This window comes from Spermophilus citellus (assembly GCF_964194105.1).
Source record: "Spermophilus citellus genome assembly, chromosome: 17".
NCBI classification, from domain to species: domain Eukaryota; kingdom Metazoa; phylum Chordata; class Mammalia; order Rodentia; family Sciuridae; genus Spermophilus; species Spermophilus citellus.
Genome location: NC_138199.1, coordinates 77,712,138 through 77,731,135, shown reverse-complemented (window position 1 = coordinate 77,731,135; position 18,998 = coordinate 77,712,138). Strand labels below are relative to the sequence as shown.

The following is an 18,998-nucleotide window of genomic DNA, read 5'->3' as shown; positions in this document are numbered from 1 at the left end:
TGTCTTGGGCCCCAAATCTTGGTTTGTAAAACAAGTCAAGGCAAGCACAAAAATAGACCAGTTCATCCAATCTGAAGCAGTCATCATCCCACAGAGGCATTATGAAGAGCTGCAATTCAGTGGACAAGCACCTGGTCAATCCTGTTGAACTGGGGCGCCACACTGGTTCATAGTCCGCCAGGCCTGAAATGTCACACCTGGGAACCTGGGAAAGACCCATGCTGGCCTCCATCTTGCAATACGGGTTTCGGCTTCCAGAGTCGCAGCAGTTACAGGTATGAGCTACATGAAGGTAGCACTGAGTCTTGAAGGAAAGGAACTCACTCCAAGTGGAGTGCCACGCAGGAAAGGTGAGATGCACACTCTCAAGAACAAGTCTCTGGGGGCTGGGGATGTGGCTCAAGCGGTAGCGCGCTCCCCTGGCATGCCTGCGGCCTGGGTTCGATGCTCAGCGCCACATACAAAGATGTTGTGTCCGCCGAGAACTAAAAAATAAATATTAAAAAAACAAACAAAAAAGAACAAGTCTCTGGGCAAGGCGCCCACGCCTGTACTTCCAGCGAAGTGGAGGGCCGAGGCAGGAGGACCACAAGTTAGAGTTCAACCTGGACAATTTAGCCAGACCCTGTCTCAAAAAGGCTGCGGGCGTAGCTCAGTGGTAGAGCATTTTCCTGGCATGTGCGAGGCCCAGGGTTCCATTCCCAGTTCCTCCAACAAACGTCCCCACACGCACCAAGCCTCAGAAGTACAAGAACACCCTCCGGTACTACACCCTCCCGACCATCGGGCCGGGGCTCGGCGGGCGCACCTCCGCGGGGAGCTGCCCCTTGCTGCTGAGCGCACCAAAGAGGCGGCGGCCGAGCGCACTCGGGCAGCCCCACAGACACCGGGCGTGGGCCTCGTGTGTGACTTAAGTTCCTAGGAGCCACGGAAAGAGGAAAACGCCACTTCGACAGGCGGCCAACACCGCGCTACCGTCGACGGGGCTGTGTTCCGCCCGCCCGGCCTCCGGGTCTGACACGGACCAGCCCTCGCTCGGAGGCCGCGGGGATGCTCGGAAGTGGATCCGAGCCGCGCCACCGCCCGCTGACCCCGCAGGAGCCAAGGCTTTAAGACCGCCGCCTGGCCCATCCCGCCGAAGCCGCGCCAAGCACTGAGGGTGCCCACCTGTCGGACCCCACGCCTCCGCAGGCGCTGCACGGGCCGCACGCGCGACGGAAGTTGCGTCAGCCAGGCTTCCGGCCGGCAGTCCGGGGGCGGTGCCCGTTACGGATACGCGGTCCAGTCAGAATGCAACACGAGGGGTTTCGGAGGCGCAGGCGCAGCTCCGCCCCGACCAGGGACTCCACCTCACTGCCACGTTCGACGGAGGGACGCGCAGGGTGCGCGCGAATCTTGGCCAATCAGAAGCCACAGATCCCGGACAGCAGAAAGAAGTAGCCATTCCCGACCCGCGAAAGGTGTGGATGAATATCACCAGTCAGAAGTCGAGGGAGAGAAAATTCTCCGCTCGGAGCCAATCAAAATCTGGAGAGCAGAGCGAGCGCGAGCGCCGCGGCCAATCCTGGATGAGGGCGAGGAAGGACTCCGTAGCGTTTCCGACTCCGGGGCCGGGCCTAGCATGGGCGTCCAATCCGTGCACGGCGAGGGCGGGCCCCGCAGCTCGCCGGCCAATTGGAGGGCCCCTAGGGGCGCGTGCGCGCGGCAGCTGGCGCGCGCGGCGGGTTATTGGGCGCGTCTCCGGACCAGGATTTATAAAGGCGAGGCCAGCACCGGCGCGCGCTCTCGTCGCCTTGGCTGTCCCGGCGGCGCCAACCGAACCGCCCCGCCCGCTCCGACGTCCGACATGCTGAGCCGCGCTCTGCTGTGCCTGGCCCTGGTCGCGGCGGCCCGGGTGGGCGCCGACGCCCCCGAGGAGGAGGACCACGTCCTGGTGCTGAGGAAGAGCAACTTCGCGGAGGCGCTGGCGACGCACAAGTACCTGCTGGTGGAGTTCTGTGAGTGGCCGGCCTGGCGGGCGGGGGGCGCCGCCGCGGTGCGGCCCTGCGCGCGGCGGGCCGGGTCGGCGGGCCTGCTGGCCGTGCTGGCCCGTGGCCGCGCCGAGCTCGGCCTGGCCCGTCGCGGCCCGCCCCTCGCCAGGCGCGCCTGCTGTCAGCTCGCTGCCCCCGGCCGCTCGGAGGGCATCCTTCCTGCCCGAATTGGAAGCGTTCGCGTCCCGGGCTCCTCGAGAGTGGCTGCCCGGCGGAGAGCCAGGGAGCTGTCTTTGTGCCCGACGTCCACATGGCAGGAACCCTCGGTTAGCTGGGGGACGCTGGACGGACCTATGTGAGCCGTGGCAGACTCCACAAGCCGGGCTCCAAGCCGGGTCCGGCTCTGCTGATTACTCAGCTGGACTGACCCAGAAATGCCCAGCTCCTGCCCGCGCCACCCTTAACCTGCCCTGGCTTTCCTGTCGTGTAGCCAGTCCGTCTGAGGCTTTTGCTTGTTAGCAAGTATTTGGGCTCCCACTGTCTCTGGGCTGGGAACCTTATGCCACCACATCTGCTACCCTTCCTTGGCAGATTGTGTTATTCCCACCTATAAAGAACGGTTTAAGATGAGAATGTGAGAGGTGCGGACCTCGCACAGATGTGTGTTACATACTCGTAAGCATTTTTTGGTTGGTGTAAGGGTGGGCCATCAAACCTTTGACTTGTCCTGGGTTCTTAAAGGGAAATCCTAGGGACACGTTGGTCCTGATGGCCTGCAGGTTATAGGAAGTTACCAATCTAGAGGGTGTGTCTTCCTGTGCTGGTGGTGACGGAGCAGAACAGGGATGGTGTTGTTGGTGTGTCGATCGTTGATGGCCTCTGTCCTGAAGTTGCCCAAGATCAGCAGCTATCAGCTCAGCCTTGTGGGTTAGGAGGCCTTATCTTGGTGTGCAGATAAGGTTTTTATGAAGGGAAGAAGCAGTGGGACAGGATCAAGGGCTGCTTTCCAATGTCCCACTTTCTTTTCCAGATGCCCCTTGGTGTGGCCACTGCAAAGCACTGGCCCCTGAGTATGCCAAAGCAGCTGGGAAGCTGAAGGCAGAAGGTTCCGAGATCCGACTAGCAAAGGTGGATGCCACTGAAGAGTCTGACCTGGCCCAGCAGTATGGCGTCCGAGGATACCCCACAATCAAGTTCTTCAAGAACGGAGACACAGCCTCCCCCAAGGAGTACACAGGTGTGACCGCGGTGCAGGCCTTGGAGGCGAACCTAACTGAAAGCTCATCCAGTAGTGTATCTGAGGTGGGGGCCCGTTTTCAGGGGCTCTGGGGGGGACTGTGTTTGCAACTGGTCCACACCTGAGGGTCCTGTGAGGAAGTTCTCTCCCTGGAAGACCCTCTCAGGTGGAGCATGCTATGTCTGATGGCCTCCTGGGGGGCCTGCTGGCAAAGCTTGTCTGGAAATGGACTAGAAAAGGGTGACACATGTGCTTGCAGTGTGCCAGCCACCACACTCAAGCATCCAGGCAGGCCCTCAGCTACTGTCCTGCCACCTCCAGGGCAAATGAACCACTGGTGGCAAAGAAACGCTTTCTGGTCTCTCAGATCAGTTCTGCAGAATGTCTGTCAGGCCCATGTGCGGAGCAGCCTGAAGCTGCCCATCCCAGGGTTAGCAGAAGTATCCCTTCAAGCAGTCTTATCTTAATCAGCATCAGCCACTCTGGTTGCCTCACTAGTAGACCCTACTATTTTTTTGGTACTAGACACTGAACCTGGGGTGCTTAACCACTGAGCCCCAGCCCTTTTTATTATTTACGTATTTGGTGCCGGGAATTGAATTGTGGGCACTCTGTCGCTAAACCACATCTCCAGCCCCATTTTGTATTTTATTTAGAGACAGGGTCTCACTGCTTAGCACTTTGCCATTGCTGAGGCTGGCTTTTTAGTTTTTATTTTTTAGTTGTTTATAGACCTTTATTTGTATGTGGTGCTGAGAATCGAGCCCAGTGCCTCACACATGCCAGGAAAGTGCACTATTACTCAGCCCCAGCCCCTGGTCCCCACTTTTCAATGTGTGTTTAATCTTGCAATAGAGGGTGCCTTGTCCAAAGTTACCTTCATTCTCCACCAACACTTGGTTTTGCAGATGAGACAACTGCTCCTAAATCCACTGGTAACTGCCAGCTCAGCTTTTTGTAGGCACTTGGCTAAAGAATCCTTGTCATTCTCGGGTGGAGCAGCACTTTCCCAGGTAGTCACACCCCAGGAAAGGAGGGGAGAGCAGTTTGTTGGCCTCCATCTGGCAGGAGCAGGCCTCTTTCTTATCCCTGTGTAGCCTCCTGGCCTCCTGGATGGCATGCGGACACATACTCTTTCTCTAGTTCTTACCAGTCAGGGAAGTGGGTAAGGCTGGCCTTAGAAATAACTGGCCCACCTGGGAGTGTCAGAAAGTCAAGTTGAGCCTGTTTTCAAGGAAGGAGAACTGGCGTGGAGATTGACATAACTAACCACATCTCAGGACTGGGGATATAGCTCGGTTGGTAGAGTGCTTCTCGCATGCACAAGGTCCTAGATTTGATCCTCAGCCGCCGCGCCCCCCCCCCCCCCCCCCCCCCCCCCCCCCGCCAACACACACACAAAAAAGAAACACGCCATATCTCCATGACTTAGCTTGGTATGAGAGTACTGTGGGGAGAAAGTGTATGTGAGTTTAATGAAAAAAAAATTTTTTAAATATTTTTATTTTAGTTATTGGGGATTGTTGAACCCAGAGGCCCTTTATTACTAAGCTATATCCCCAGCCCCCACCCACCCACGTTTTGTTTTGTTTTTGTTTTTTTTTGGGGGGGGGGCATGGTCTTACCAAGTTGCCTTGGCTGACTTTGAACTTATGGTCCTCCTGCCTCCATCTCCCAAGTTGATGGGATTACAGGTATGTGCTATTGTACCCAGCAGAGTTTAACCAATTTTAATGTCCAAAAAATTTTAGAAAATGCAAGGAATTAGAGAAGAAAATCCTACCTCCGAAGGATGACACTCTTCCCTTCTTTAAGCATAACTGTGGTCTCAGGAAGTGGGTGGCCAAGGTATAGACCTACCTGTGGAGAGAACAGCTTGTTCTAGGGGTCAGTCAGGTGTCCTCAGCCTGCTGGGTGGAGCTCAGGTGAGAGGGTGCCAGGCATGGTAGGGGCACCCTGTCTGACTCTGGAACCTGCCTTTGTTGGGGTGCAGCTGGCAGAGAAGCTGATGACATTGTGAACTGGCTGAAGAAGCGTACGGGCCCTGCTGCCACCACGCTGCTCGATGGTGCAGCTGCAGAGTCCTTGGTGGAATCCAGCGAGGTGGCCGTCATTGGCTTCTTTAAGGTAGAGCTTCAGAACTTGTGATCTGCTGTCACTTTTGAAGGAGGGGTCCCCATGGCTTGGACACTGCAGTGTCGGCTTTGCTGCTGCGCCAGGCAGGCTCCTAGGTATTGGCGTGCAGCACCTCTTGGTTTCCTTCCTTTACAGGATGTCGAGTCAGACTTGGCCAAGCAGTTCTTGCTGGCTGCAGAGGCCATAGATGACATACCATTTGGGATTACGTCCAACAGTGATGTGTTCTCCAAATACCAGCTCAGCAAAGATGGGGTGGTCCTCTTCAAGAAGGTGAGTGGCCCAGGGCAGTGCAGGCGTTGGTCTGCAGGGGGTGGTGTTGCTTTTCTTACTGCTGGAGGCCTGTGGTTATCCTGAGTCCTGTCACAGATTGGCAGAGCCAGACTACAGGAGCCACTCGGTGGCCTTTGGACTTTGGAGTCTTTGGAGTGCAAGGCCTTTGGCCAGCCTCCTATAACAGCCAATGTTCTGGACCTCCTAAAGGACACAAGGGAAGTTGCTTTTTACTGGTAGCTTTTTTTTTCCACTGTGGCAAAGTTGGTTATTTTACTTTTTTTTTTTTTTTTTTTTTTTTGTACCAGGGATTGAACCCAGGGTGCTCTTAACCAATGAGCCACATCCCACCTTTTCTTTTTTTTTTTTTTTTTTTTTATTGGTTGTTCACAACATTACAAAGCTCTTGACATATCATATTTCATACATTAGATTGAAGTGGGTTATGAACCCCCAATTTTACCCCAAATGCAGATTGCAGAATCACGTCGGTTACACATCCACAATTTTACATAATGCCCTATTAGTAATTGTTGTATTCTGCTACCTTTCCTATCCCCTACTATCCCAAAAATATGGAACGCTTCACGAATTTGCGTGTCATCCTTGCGCAGGGGCCATGCTAATCTTCTCTGTATCGTTCCAATTTTAGTATATGTGCTGCCGAAGTGAGCACTCCCACTTTTCTTTTTTTTTTTTTTTTTTTTTTTTTAATTTTGAGACAGGGCCTTGATCACTCACTGAAACTGGCCTCAAACTTGGGATCCTCCTATCTCAGCCTCCATCATACCCAGCATTAACCATGCCCAGCATAGTTAAATGGCCAATTTGGTGACATTAATGGTGGTCACACGGCCGTGCCACCATCACTGCTGTCTACTTCAGGTCCTCACACCAGATGGAAACTGGTGTGAACTCCCTGGGTATGTTCCCACTGGACAGACAAAGCTGCAGTTCCTGGGCCTCCCACCTTGGAACCTGCTGATTCTGACCCTGTCCTTTCTCTTTGTAAGCCAAGTGTCCTTGAACTGAGTCTGCCTATTACAGGGATGCAGCAGGCTCCTCGTTGCCCGTTGTTGCCTGTGGGTTTGCCTTCTCCCTGGGGGTGGGAGGGCACAGAGTACCCCTGCTCTCGGAGCATAGCTGTACCTAGGTGTGTGTGCTCCTGGGTTAATGCCATCCAGGTGGCAGACTGCACAGGGAAGAGGGAGAGGAAGCTGTATGAGAAGGAGACCACAGGAGCAGAGTAGGTGGGTGTCCTGGGTTGGGGAAGGATCTTGGAGAGCTGTCCTGTTCTGCTCCCAGCAGAAGGAATCCTGCAGACAGTCAACTGTTTAGGAAGGATGCAATGTTGGGGGAGAGGCTGCCTGGCTCCATGCTGACCTTGTGTTTATGCAGTTCACCTATGAAGCAGCTTCTCAGGCTGGGGCTGAACACCTTGCACCTCCAGACTGGGAGGAGGAAGAGGAGGAGGGCCCCTCCTAGCAGCTGAAGCTAGGGGGTGGGGTGAAGACTGCTTTCTGTGTCCTTGCTCTTGGCATTTAGCCATTTTGCTAACTCCTTCCTCAAAAGAACCCCAGCCAAGTGACATGCTCTACTCAATAGAAACCAGGGGGTAGAGCTGCTGTGTCACAGACACATAGTGACTCTTTGACACCCGACTAGAACGGGAGAGTGCAGAGCGCAAACACTCTGGGCTGCTAGAGAAAGTCGCTGATGTCCTAAGTTGGAGGTTGAGGGACAGTTTCTCTGAGGCCTATAGGAACCTGCGGATTCCACTTTCAGTTCCATCCACCAATCTGCCCCTGGCGCTGTGTTTGAGTAGCCATGTTAACTCTAGATGGATGGCGGTGGCCGTCACATATCTTTGTAGGCTAGGATGACAATTGCTTGCTCTTGCCTTTGAAGTATGAAGTACATTGAGGCCCCCTGTTCAGGCTGTTGGTGTATAGTTAGTTTTTTATTGAGGGTTTTTTGGTTTGTTTTTGTTTGTTTTTTGGTTTATAATCAAACCCAGGCCACTTGACCACTGAGCTATATTCCCCAGTCCTTTTTGAGACAGCCTTGCTGAGTTGTTGAGGCTCGCCTCACATTGGTGATCCTCCTGCCTCAGCCTCCCAAGTTGCTAGGATTACAGGTGTGTGCCACCATGCCTGTGACTCTTTAGTACTCAGCTGTCTGCTCTCCACTAGGCTGGGCATACCCTTGGATCTGGTGCTGGCTAATGGGTGGCAGTTTTCCTTGCACAGAGCCGAAGACTTGCTTCCTGGCAGTCCTGCTGAGGGGGTCAACAGGGGACACGTCTGAGGTTGGACAGAGGACGTGGTGCTAGAGTTCATCTCGGGTTTGTCTTGGGGATTTAGGAGTGAGGGTGGGGCCAGGGGCTTCTCCACCAGCCTACAGCATCTGCCTTTTAGTGAGACCTTGTCACTGTGACCTGACAGGACTGGTGTCCACAGCCAGAGGTGTAAGTGGGGGCACAGAGGTCTTCACTCGAGGCTCCTGGGCAGGCCTCTTGCAGCCACCCCCAGCTGAACCAGAGCAGACTGTAAAAAATGGGCTGGACATGGTGTCGCACACCTATAATCCAGTCACTCCAGAGCACAAGGCAGGAGGAGCACAAGTTCAAGGCCTGCCTGGGTAACGTGTCAAGACTCTTGTCTCAAAATATTAAAGAGCTGGGAATGTGGCTCGGTGTGCCACTGGGCTCAATCTTCAATACCCGCAAAATAAAAAGAAAGTGGACAGTGACCACATTAAGTGGCCACATTACCAGGAGGATTTGCAGCCTGACACGGGTGCTCAGCTATGCTCTGAGGTCTCAGCATGAGGCTGTGCGGGTGACAGCTGGTGCTCTGGTGGGAGCAGAAGCCTCATTCTGCAGGTCAGGGTGCCCTGTGGCTCAGCATTGTAGGTGGGGAGAGCAGGCCAAGCCCACCAATTCCTTGTGGACCTGGGCCAACGACCCCCTCAAAGGGCTTCTTGGCCTTGCCTTTCCACCCCATCATACTCTCCACATTTGCTGATTTGGGGGACATGGAGCATGCCTGGAAGCCTCTGATCCTCAGGCTCTGGTGGGGAGTGGCCCACAATGTGGAGGTGACCTGGATTTAGCACCTTTCCAGGGTTGAGTTGGAGGGTCTGGCTTGCACAGGCCTCCCCTGGATGTAACCTACCACAGGAATGGGAAGTGGCCAGTAAGAAAAGCTGAGTGTGGTCAGCCCTCCACATCCTCAGACCACCCAACCTGGAACAGAACCGTTCAGCAGTAGGCCAGGCCTGTGGTGCAGGCCTGTCTTCCAGAGGGAGGTTAAGGTGGGCGGACCCCTGAGTGCAGGAGCTGAGGCCAGCCTGGGCAGCCCAGCAAGACTCTGTCTCATACAAAACATGATGGTAAGCCTGTGACACATGACAATGAAAAAATATTTTTGCAAAAATTATTTTTCTCAGATAAAACCACTTTAGTGAGGAGAGTAGTGTTCAGGTTTCTAGCAGTCTGTTCAGCGTCCAGCCCGGTATGAGACGGCAGGCCTTCCTCTTGTGCCTTCAGGCTAAGCACCCACCTGCCCTGCCCCCTTCTCCCTGCACAGGGAGCAGCAACGTGTAGTTATGGAGGTGCCTTTGACACTGGATCTGCTCAGGGCCAGGCTCTGTGAGTGCTGTCCTGGAAGCTGGAGTTGAGGAGCCTGAGGGACTCCCTCATACTCGACTGCTAGAGGGTCTCAGCCTGTGGGCATTGGTGGAGCCTCTCACAGGGGGTCTCTGTAGTGACTTCTCAGCCTGTCTTGGCTGGCTTGGCTTTGCAGAACAGCAGGCTATTAGTCAGCCTCCTTGTCTGGCCTACAGGGACAGGATCTAGTCATTCCTGTGACTGTCCTGCCACGCATGCCCTTTTTGGGGACAGCTAGAGGACCTGGAGGTATCACACCTGAGTTTTGGACAAACCAGGACTTGCTGGTGGCCATGGTGTAGTGGCTGAAGCTGGTCCAGGCTGTCGGGGAGCAAGCGGCTGGGTTCCCGGTCGCTGCCTGGCTGAGCCCAGGAGCCTGTGGCAGGCTGGCTCACAATCCCCCTTCTGTCCGCAGTTTGATGAGGGCCGGAACAACTTTGAAGGGGAGATCACCAAAGAGAACCTGCTGGACTTCATCAAGCATAACCAGCTGCCCCTGGTCATTGAGTTCACTGAGCAGGTGTGTCTCTCCCCAGGCTCTGTCGGGGTCAGATGGTGCAGGTGGGCTCCCTGGACATGCAGGAGGCGCATGTGTCACTGTCGTCAGAGTATTCTGTCGAATATTAGCTTGTGGCTTAGACGAAGCAATTCTATGTGTGACACAGACAGCCCCGAAGATTTTTGGAGGTGAAATCAAGACTCACATCCTGCTGTTCCTGCCCAAGAGTGTGTCTGACTATGACAGCAAACTGAGCAACTTCAAGAAAGCCGCCGGGGGCTTCAAGGGCAAGGTGGGCCACCTGGGGATGGGTGGCTTCCCCAGGTAGTCAGGGCCTCTGGACTTCGTTGCTCCCCCTTGGGGTCTGGGTGATGGGGTCCCCTAGGCCAGGCCTTTGGCTCGAGGCTGCCTGCGGGCCGGTCTCAGTGCGCCTTTTCTCCCCCAAGATCCTGTTCATCTTCATCGACAGCGACCACGCCGACAACCAGCGCATCCTCGAGTTCTTTGGCCTGAAGAAGGAGGAGTGCCCAGCTGTGCGGCTCATCACCCTGGAGGAGGAGATGACCAAGTACAAGCCGGAGTCGGATGAGCTGACGGCGGAGGGGATCACAGAGTTCTGCCACCGCTTCCTGGAGGGCAAGGTCAAGGTTGGTGGCGGGCCCACTTGGGCGCATGGCTGGCCTCGGGGAGTAGGCTCCGCTCCTGGACCCTGGGCCCTGGTGTCTCAGGCTTCACCTTCCAAGCCTGGAGATCCTGGCACCAGAGCCCACACACAGCCCTGGCCATCCTCGCACTGCAGTCCCGCCGCGCGCAGAGGTGGCCTCAAGGCTGCGAGGGTAACCTCATGTCCTCTCATTGGGCCGACCTTGACGGCTCCTCTCCTTTCGCCAGGCTCCTGGCACTGTTCACTCTGGCGGCCTCGGAGGACAGCGTGTGCCTCATCCACGCCAGGGGTGGGTGTGGCGGGGAGCGCTGCCTCTGACTGGCTCTACTTGCCCTCTAGCCCCACCTGATGAGCCAGGAGCTTCCTGAAGACTGGGACAAGCAACCGGTCAAAGTGCTGGTTGGAAAGAACTTTGAAGAGGTGGCTTTTGACGAGAAGAAGAACGTCTTTGTGGAGTTCTGTGAGTGCTGTGTCTGGGCCCTGGGTGGTCGCAGGCTGTGCAGAGCCAGAGGCAGCATTTGCGGGTGGCTCCTGGTCCAGGGTGGACCCTCAGCCCAGTCTTCTTTTCAGATGCCCCGTGGTGTGGCCACTGTAAGCAGCTAGCTCCCATTTGGGACAAACTGGGTGAGACGTACAAGGATCACGAGAACATCGTCATCGCCAAGATGGACTCCACGGCCAACGAGGTGGAGGCTGTCCGGGTGCACAGCTTTCCCACACTGAAGTTCTTCCCTGCACGTGCAGACAGAACGGTGCGACAGCCGTGGGGCCAGCCGTGGGGCTGGGAAAGTCCTATCCCCACACCATTTTGCAGCCTCTCTGTCCACGAGGAGCTGGGGACCAGGAAGGAGTGGGGCAGGAGAGGCCTCCAGGGACCCCTCTTTAAGAACCCCCCTTTCTGCACCAAGGGGAAGCTGCTGCCCCTTGGGGTCGGGAGGGCCTAGGGCTGCCTCCATGTCCCTGGCCCTTGTCTTCCACAGGTCATCGACTACAATGGGGAGCGGACCCTGGAGGGTTTTAAGAAGTTCTTGGAGAGCGGTGGTCAGGATGGTGCAGGAGATGATGATGTGAGTGTGGCCATGTGGACCCTGGGCTGGCTTCTGGGGACACAGGCCTAGGTCCACTTGGGAGGTGCGAACTCAGACTTTGACTTGGGATTGGGGAGCCCACGGGAGGTATAGCTGTGCCTCCCAGGCCCCCGGCGCAGCATCCTGCAGGGTGACTTTGAAGATACTTGTGAAGTCTAGACCTTGCTTAGGAAGTCTCAGGGCCTTCACATCCCTGCTGACTTGGGCTCAAGTGTCCCACCACTGGTTAAAGCCCACCATTGCTTAACAGATGTGACCACTTAGTTACTCTGTAGGGCAGGCACCCTGTGGCCCCAGGCTGGACAGTAGATTTGGGCTAGTCCTCAGAAGCTCAGTCTTGTCCACATCAGCTCGTGGCCAGGGGTGGTGGTGGTAGTTATTCTGGGGGAAGTGGAGGGCAAGTCAGGAGAGGCTGGTGGGGGTGGGAGTTAGTGACTCTGGTGGCATTTGAGGCAGGGCGTGGAGGGTATAGTCAGTGTGAAGTGAGGAGTGAGAGCAGGTCTGTCCTGAGGGAGCCACTGTGGCTGCTGGGGGTGGATCTGGATCAAGGGAACAGCAGGACCATGCTGCTGACACTGCCAAGTGTCACCACTGGCCATACTGAAGGGCTGAATCACCCAGTGCTCACTGCGCTGGGACTTTTTTCCCCACTGGGATGTCCCCGTCAGGATGCCTGGGGTCCCTGGTTCATCCACCCTTGTAGGCAGGTCTGGGTGGCCTGTTGGCCACCTCCAACTGCTACACTGCCACCAGCCCTTTCACCACCCTCCCTTCCCGCACCCCAGGACCTAGACCTAGAAGAAGCTGAAGAGCCAGACGTGGAGGAGGACGACGACCAGAAAGCTGTGAAAGACGAACTGTAGCACCGCAGCCAGACCTGGGCACCCCAACCACACCTGGTGGGCCGCGCTCCCGCAGCCCAGGCCCTCGGCGCCGACCCTCACCTGAGCAGGGAGTGTCATCGGAAACCCAGGGACTCATTCTAACACGCGTGTGCACCTAACCTGTCTCCTCGCTTTTCAATGTTTGGAAAGGGATTATCTCCAGGCAGCCCATCCTGGTGGGCCCCTTTTTTTAAATTGTGATGTACTTTTTTGTACATGGTTTTTGTCCTGAGTGCTCACTAAAATGTTTGGGATCTCACACTGGCAATCCCTTTCCTGTTGGAGAGGTCTGTGCTCTCCATCTGTGAGACTTTTAGACATTTTTCGACGTCAGGGTATTTGCTCCACCTTGGCCAAGCCTCTCTGAAGACCCCTGTGCCCTGTGTGGGGAGGGACAGATCCACTGGATACGGTCGCTCTCCATGCACGTTGTTTTAGTGTGGCCATGACTGAGCATGGTTCTTAAAATTCTTGGTTAAATGGAGACCTCTGGATCCTGTCAGGGATGCCTCACATCTAGACAAGGGCACTGTGATTGCCGGCCGCAGGGCCCAGGACAGGCCTGAACAGCTCACCTGTTCTTCCTCAAGCCGGGGCTCCCACCCTGTCTCAGGCGCTCCATGCCGACTGCAGGTTCTGTTGCAGCATGGCTGAGGCCTACACAGGCAGAACCAGGCCCTTGGTTCCCAGGCCAGGAGACAGCCAGGGATGCCGGGGCTGAATCACATGTTGACCATTCTTCGGGCATTTCTACCACAATATTGGAATTGGACACATTGGCCAAATAAAGTTGAAATTTTACTACCCGCCGTGGCCTCTGCTGTATTTCTTCAAGTCACAGGAGCTGGGCTGAAGAGATTCAGCCAGCTTTGAGGGGCCACTGTTGTCACGACCTCTGTTTCGAAGTGTCACAGTGCAGAAACAGCTCAGGCACAGCTTGGGGTTACCCAGGGCATGAGCACCTGCAGGCTGCCAAGCAGGGGCATGTTGATTTGCCCATGGACCAGGGCCACTGCTGCTCCGCCTATGCCCAGGGCCACGATGTTGACTGGACCTTTGTGCAGCTGCCCTGGCCACCAGGGACATGCTGGCCATCTCATCCCCTGCCCTCACCTCAGTGATCAAACAAGAATTTGGGTGGATCAAACCTCAAGAAGAGGTACGATGATGGACTGGGATTGTGGGGCACTGGGCTCGATTCCCAGCACCACATAAAAAAAATAAAGGTCCATCAACAACTAAAAAATATTTCAAAAGAAGAGGTAAAATGGACAAGTTGCCATGATTATTAACCAAACCTTGATAGAAATAAGATGGGACATTCGCTGGGTTTTACACTGGCCTGATGCAGCAGTGCACACTGGTACTCCCAGCTGCTCAGGAGGCTGAGGTAGGAGGTTTGCAAGTTCAAACCAGCCTCAGCAACCTACCCAGGCCCTCTCAGAATTTAAAACAAGGGGCAGGGGACTGTGCTGGGGATTTGGCTCAGTGGTAAAGTACACCGAGTTTAATCTCTGGTACCAACAATAAATTTTAAAAATTTGACGTGCTTGTGGGTCACATACAGGAAAAGGACAATTGGAATCCGCTTCGAAGACAATGGGCAATGGAGCTGCTGAGCCTGGCCATCTTCCCCTACCCACTCGGGTACATCAGGACCTCTGCAGGACCACACAGGAGAGGCAGCATGGGAGGGGGATGGCAGCATCTGAGGGAGCCCAGCACAGCCTCCAGCAGGCTTCTGTCCCACACTCGCCAGGTGGCCTGCTTCTTGAAGGAGCCTTCAGCACCACCAGCCTCCTGGGTCCCCCCTACTCATGCCAGTGGCCCTGTGGAGCCCTCAGATGTGCTGGTACAGACCCAGCTATTGGGCCAATGCAGGGCTCACTGGGAGTATGATTCTCCACTGGGCACCTACCCAAGGGCACGGTGGGTGGCCAGACCCCCACGCCCACCCTTGCAGTGCTACACAGGCCCTCACAAGCCCAGGGCCCCTGCTTGTGTGCTGTTGTGCAGTACACAGCCGGCAGGTGATGGAGACTGGTGTCAGGTCCTTGGGCACACTGGCTTGCCCAGGCACCCATGGTCCTGACACTGCCCACTCCAGCCTGTCCACTTTGCTGGCTTCCAGGTGGCCCATGTTGGGGGTGGTTTCCAGCCAGCTGGGCTCCAGGTGCCTCAGCAGGGTTTGTGGGCTGGGTTTGTGGTTTGTGGGGACCCTGCCGGGTGGTGCCTGAGTCCTGCCCACACAGTGGGGTACATCTCCATTGTAAAGTAGGCACAGGCAATTGGAGGGGATGAGAGGACACTAACTGCCCCCCAAAATGTGAGCTGAGGCCCTGGAGATGTGACTCGGGCAGGAGCCATGGGGCCTTTGGGGGAAGGCAGGCAGCAGGGCCAGAGCAGGGGGCCATCTCCAGCCACAGCTGAAAGGGGTGGGCTACACTCCCTGTCTGAGGGACAGGGTGTGGGTGACCCTGCTTCCCAGCTGTGCAGACACTTGGTCTCGGGATAGAATGTTGGGACCAGGCGGCCACCATCACGCGCTCCTGGGCCGAGAGTGAGTCACGGATACCTTTCCCCTTCGCAGAGGCAGCTGATGAGTGCATTCCTGGGCTAGGCTGTGCCGAGGCTATGGGGTGGTGTCCAAAACCTCGCTAGCTGGGCCAGTGGATTAGCAAGGCAAGCCTGAAGGCTCTGGGGGAGGCAGTGAAGGCTTAACAGTCTGGGACTTCCCAATCCCTCGCTCTCTCCCCAGATGACCAGAAGCCACTGAAACCTAAAAAGCAAATGCCAGGCTGATGGTGCTCACTGCCCCAGGGTCCTCTGGCCTCAGAGCCTTCCTGGGAGGAAGGGCTACAGCCTGCCCTGGGCCGCCACCCTTCAGCATGCCAGCTTTCTTTTTTCTTGTTGGTACTGGGGATGGAACCAAACCCAGGGGCGTTTTACCACTGAGCCACATCCCCAACTCTTTTTTTTTTTTTTTTTTTTTTTTGGTGCTGTGGATGAAACCCAGGGCCTTGTGCACATGAGGCAAGCAACCTGCCAACTGAGCTGTATCCCCAGCCCCCTTTTATTTTGAGGCAGGGTCTTGCTAAGTTGCTTAGGGACTCAGTAAGTTCCTGAGACTGGCTTTGAACTTGTGGTCCTTCTGCCTAAGCCTCCCCAGTTACTGGGATCATAGGCGTGCCCTGCCGCACTTGGCAGATGGTAACCTTTTTGCATAAATGTTTTAATTTGTCGTTGAAAAAAAATGAAACTTAAAATCATGCAGACCAGGTCACTTTTATCACAAGTTCATACCAACTGAGACAAATTAGGGACAAAGCTTTTCATTTCACCCATGATAGCAGAGGGTCCTCTCCTGCTGAGGTGCTCCAGGCAGCCTCTGGGACTCAGGATGCAACTACAACAAAAGCACATCCATTCCTCTAGGGAACCTGTGGTGATTGAGAGGCCTTGGGGACCAGTCCCTTCTCTGATCCACACAGAAGCCTTCAGGGCACTGGTTGCAGGATGAGCCACTTGGGGTCCGACTTGGGGCTGCCAAACAGGCTCATCTGACCCATTCAGCTCAGTCCTGTCCAGCCTGAGGCCCAAAGCCTGCTGGAAAGGGTCATTCTGGGGCCCTGGTCAGCGCTGGACGGAGGCATTTTCACCTCACTGTCTCCTAGCTTTCTCTCCCCTCCCCCACCTTTCTTTCTCTGTTAGGGATGGAACCCAGGTCCTTGCCCAACAAGAGAAAAGCAATGTCTGCAGCAGAGCTGCCACCAGCTGGCCACAGGGCAGAATGTTTAGTCTCCTGGCTTCCTGTAAACAAGGGAGAAGAAACTGTACTGACTCTTCCCCAGTGGCCAGGAGTCACGACTGCCCAGCACTCCCAGAGTCCCTGAAAATGCAGGACCCAGGCACCACCCTGCAGGGTCCCCACAGGTCAGGCCTAGACAGGCTGTGTGTGGGGTGCAGAGTCTGCAGCCCTGTGTGAGGCCCAGTGGGCACTGAGGCAGGGAGACGCTTCCAGGCAGGGTGGCCTGCAGCCTGTGGCTCAAGCTTTGCACCTTGAGGGGGTCCGACACACCTGTTGACTGGACTCTGTTGGCTGGGGCCCAGCTAATGATGGAGCACTCCTCTCCTCCCTGCCTGCAGGGCTGGCCAGTCTCAGTCCTGTTATTTAGGCCTCCAGTGGCCACCTGGAGCATCTCACCAGTGGGATGTTGAGCTTCGTCTCCGACTCATGTCCTATCCCCCAGTACCTTGGAATGTGACTTTTTTGGGGGGAGAGGGGCAGTATTTAGGATTGAACTCAGGAGAACTCTGCTGCTAAGCTATATCCCCAACTGTGCGTTGATATGGTTTTTTGTTGGTTTGAGTCAGGGTCTTGCTAAGTTGCCCAAACTGACCTTGAGCTTGCATCCTCCTGCTTGGCCTCCTGAGTCCCTGGGGTGACAGGCGTTTGCCACCATGCCCAGCTAGAATGTGAACTTATCTAGAAACAGGGTCACTGTTCCTGTAATTGGTTAAGATGAGGTCATACTGGAATAAGGTGGCCATAAGTCCATTATGGCTGCTGGCCCTGTGAGAAGGAGATTTAGCCAGGTGCGGTGGTCCAGGCCTGTAACCCCAACCACTCAGGAGGATGAGGCAGGAGGATCAAAAGTTCAAGACTAGTCTTGGCAGCTTAGTGAGATCTTATCTTAAAATAAAAAATAAAGAAAGGCTCAATGGTAAAGCACCCTAGGTTCAAGCCCCAGCACAGCCATCAAAAACAAAACAAAACAAAACAAAACGCGAGGTACTGACAGCCTGTGAGGGCTGGGCTGAGGGTCACACCACCCCACATAGTCCCTTCACTAGGGACACAGACTGGACACCACCTTCAATGTGAACAGTTTCTGGCAGCATTTCAGAACCCAGAGAAAATATGGCAGGCAGTGGAAATTGCGGGAGGGAGGGCTGCCCAGGGCAGGCAGGATCCTGGTCTTGGAGCGCCCAGCCTGGGGAGCAGGTCCATGCAGACAGAGCCATCAAGGCAGCTCCCAGGAAACCACAGCACCAGAAGCTGATGAGGAAGTGACAGGTGGAGATGGCTAGGCCTGGCCTCCCCCACAGCAGACAGACCAGTGCTCCTCGGATGTGGGGAGGCCCTCCCTCTCCAGGAGGCAGAGGCCACTCATCCCCAGGTGCTTGGGCCTCCTTACAACCTTGGCACCTACCTTGCCCTTGAGCCCACATCTGAGGCCTTCTTCATGGGCCCTGTCCTTCTCCTGCCCTCTGTTAAAGCACCTTCTAGGTCCAGCTGTGGGGCAGGGAGCGGTGTCCAGGAAGGATCTGACCCCTTTGGCCGGACACAACGACAGGTGGGCTGAAAGATGAGCCACCAAACATGATCCGGTGCGCAGGGAGGGGGCAGCTCAGTTTCAGCCTTCTCTTCCACAGGCATGACCACGCAGCTTTATATAGCTCCGCAGACACTATATAAGCCGGAAGCAAAGTCTCATCAGAAGAACCTGCACGCTGACCTGGTCTGGCTGGAACACTCCTCACCCCAGTGCAGTCGGGTCCCCAGGGGGCAGCCCACCCCAGCCCCCAGGATGCCCAGCAGAACAGTCCGATATACCCGCTACAGCCCCCGGCAGCGGCGCCGGCGACTGCTGGCTGACCGAAGTGTGCGTTTCCCTAATGATGTCCTCTTCTTGGACCACATCCGCCAGGGTGACCTGGAGCAGGTAGGGCGTTTTATCCGGGCTCGGAAAGTCTCCCTGGACACCATCCACCCCTCAGGTGAGTGATTCCCAGAGGGACTGGCCATGGGCCTGTGGGTATACTGGGGAAGACCAATGTGGAGGACTATAGCCTTGACCCCTGCCCTCCCACCTGCACAGGTCTAGCTGCTCTGCATGAAGCAGTGCTCTCTGGAAACCTGGAGTGTGTAAAGTTGCTGGTCAAATATGGGGCTGACATTCACCAGCGTGACGAGACGGGGTGGACACCTCTGCACATGGCCTGCAGTGATGGGTACCCTGACATCGCCAGGTGAGAGAGTGGGACCTGGTGCAGAAAGGTCCTGGCCCAACCTCTCCAGGCATCCACTGGTCCCCAGGAGGTGGGTCCCCAAAAGACAGCTCTGATGGTGCAGGCATGAACCCTCAGGGTTGTCCCCTGGCACCCTGTTTCTATCCTGTGTTGGCCCATAACAAACTGGAAAGCTGGCCGCAGCTTCCAAAGGGTCAGGTTTCCTCCTCACCCTGGGTGGAAAAACAAACAGGTGACCCAGGGCTCTATGCCTGCGTGCTGGGGTGGGGACAAGCATGCTTCAACCAGGGCTGCCCTCTGCATCCAGGTACCTCATCTCTCTGGGGGCAGACAGAGATGCAGCCAATGACGATGGGGACCTGCCCTCTGACCTCATTGACCCGGACTTCAAGGACCTGGTGGAGCTCTTCAAAGGAACCAGGATGGACTGAGTTGGAGCTGCACTCCAGGGCTCCTGCCTCCTGGAGAAGGGGCCTGCACCCTGTTCCAGGGAACAGGGCATTCTTCATTTGTGGCTCAGGGCTGCCACTGGGCTGGCCAGGAC

At 55.9% G+C, this 18,998-nt stretch overlaps 2 protein-coding genes across 2 annotated transcripts; both read left to right on the top strand.

Moving 5' to 3' along the window:
* The first annotated feature begins 1,728 nt into the window (after positions 1-1,728).
* Positions 1,729-13,227, top strand: P4HB (prolyl 4-hydroxylase subunit beta). Its single transcript, XM_081270706.1, has 11 exons — positions 1,729-1,997; positions 3,001-3,207; positions 5,201-5,334; positions 5,479-5,616; positions 9,702-9,806; positions 9,952-10,077; positions 10,232-10,432; positions 10,789-10,909; positions 11,020-11,201; positions 11,430-11,516; positions 12,323-13,227. Exons 1-11 carry the CDS (start codon positions 1,847-1,849, stop codon positions 12,398-12,400), a joined length of 1,530 nt encoding a protein of 509 aa, XP_081126832.1. The 5' UTR covers positions 1,729-1,846; the 3' UTR covers positions 12,401-13,227.
* A 4,690-nt stretch (positions 13,228-17,917) lies between these two features.
* On the top strand, positions 17,918-18,980 carry PPP1R27 (protein phosphatase 1 regulatory subunit 27). Its single transcript, XM_081270783.1, has 3 exons — positions 17,918-18,202; positions 18,304-18,454; positions 18,762-18,980. The coding sequence occupies exons 1-3, from the start codon at positions 18,013-18,015 to the stop codon at positions 18,883-18,885; spliced, it is 465 nt and encodes a 154-aa protein (XP_081126909.1). The 5' UTR covers positions 17,918-18,012; the 3' UTR covers positions 18,886-18,980.
* The last annotated feature ends 18 nt before the right edge of the window (positions 18,981-18,998 follow it).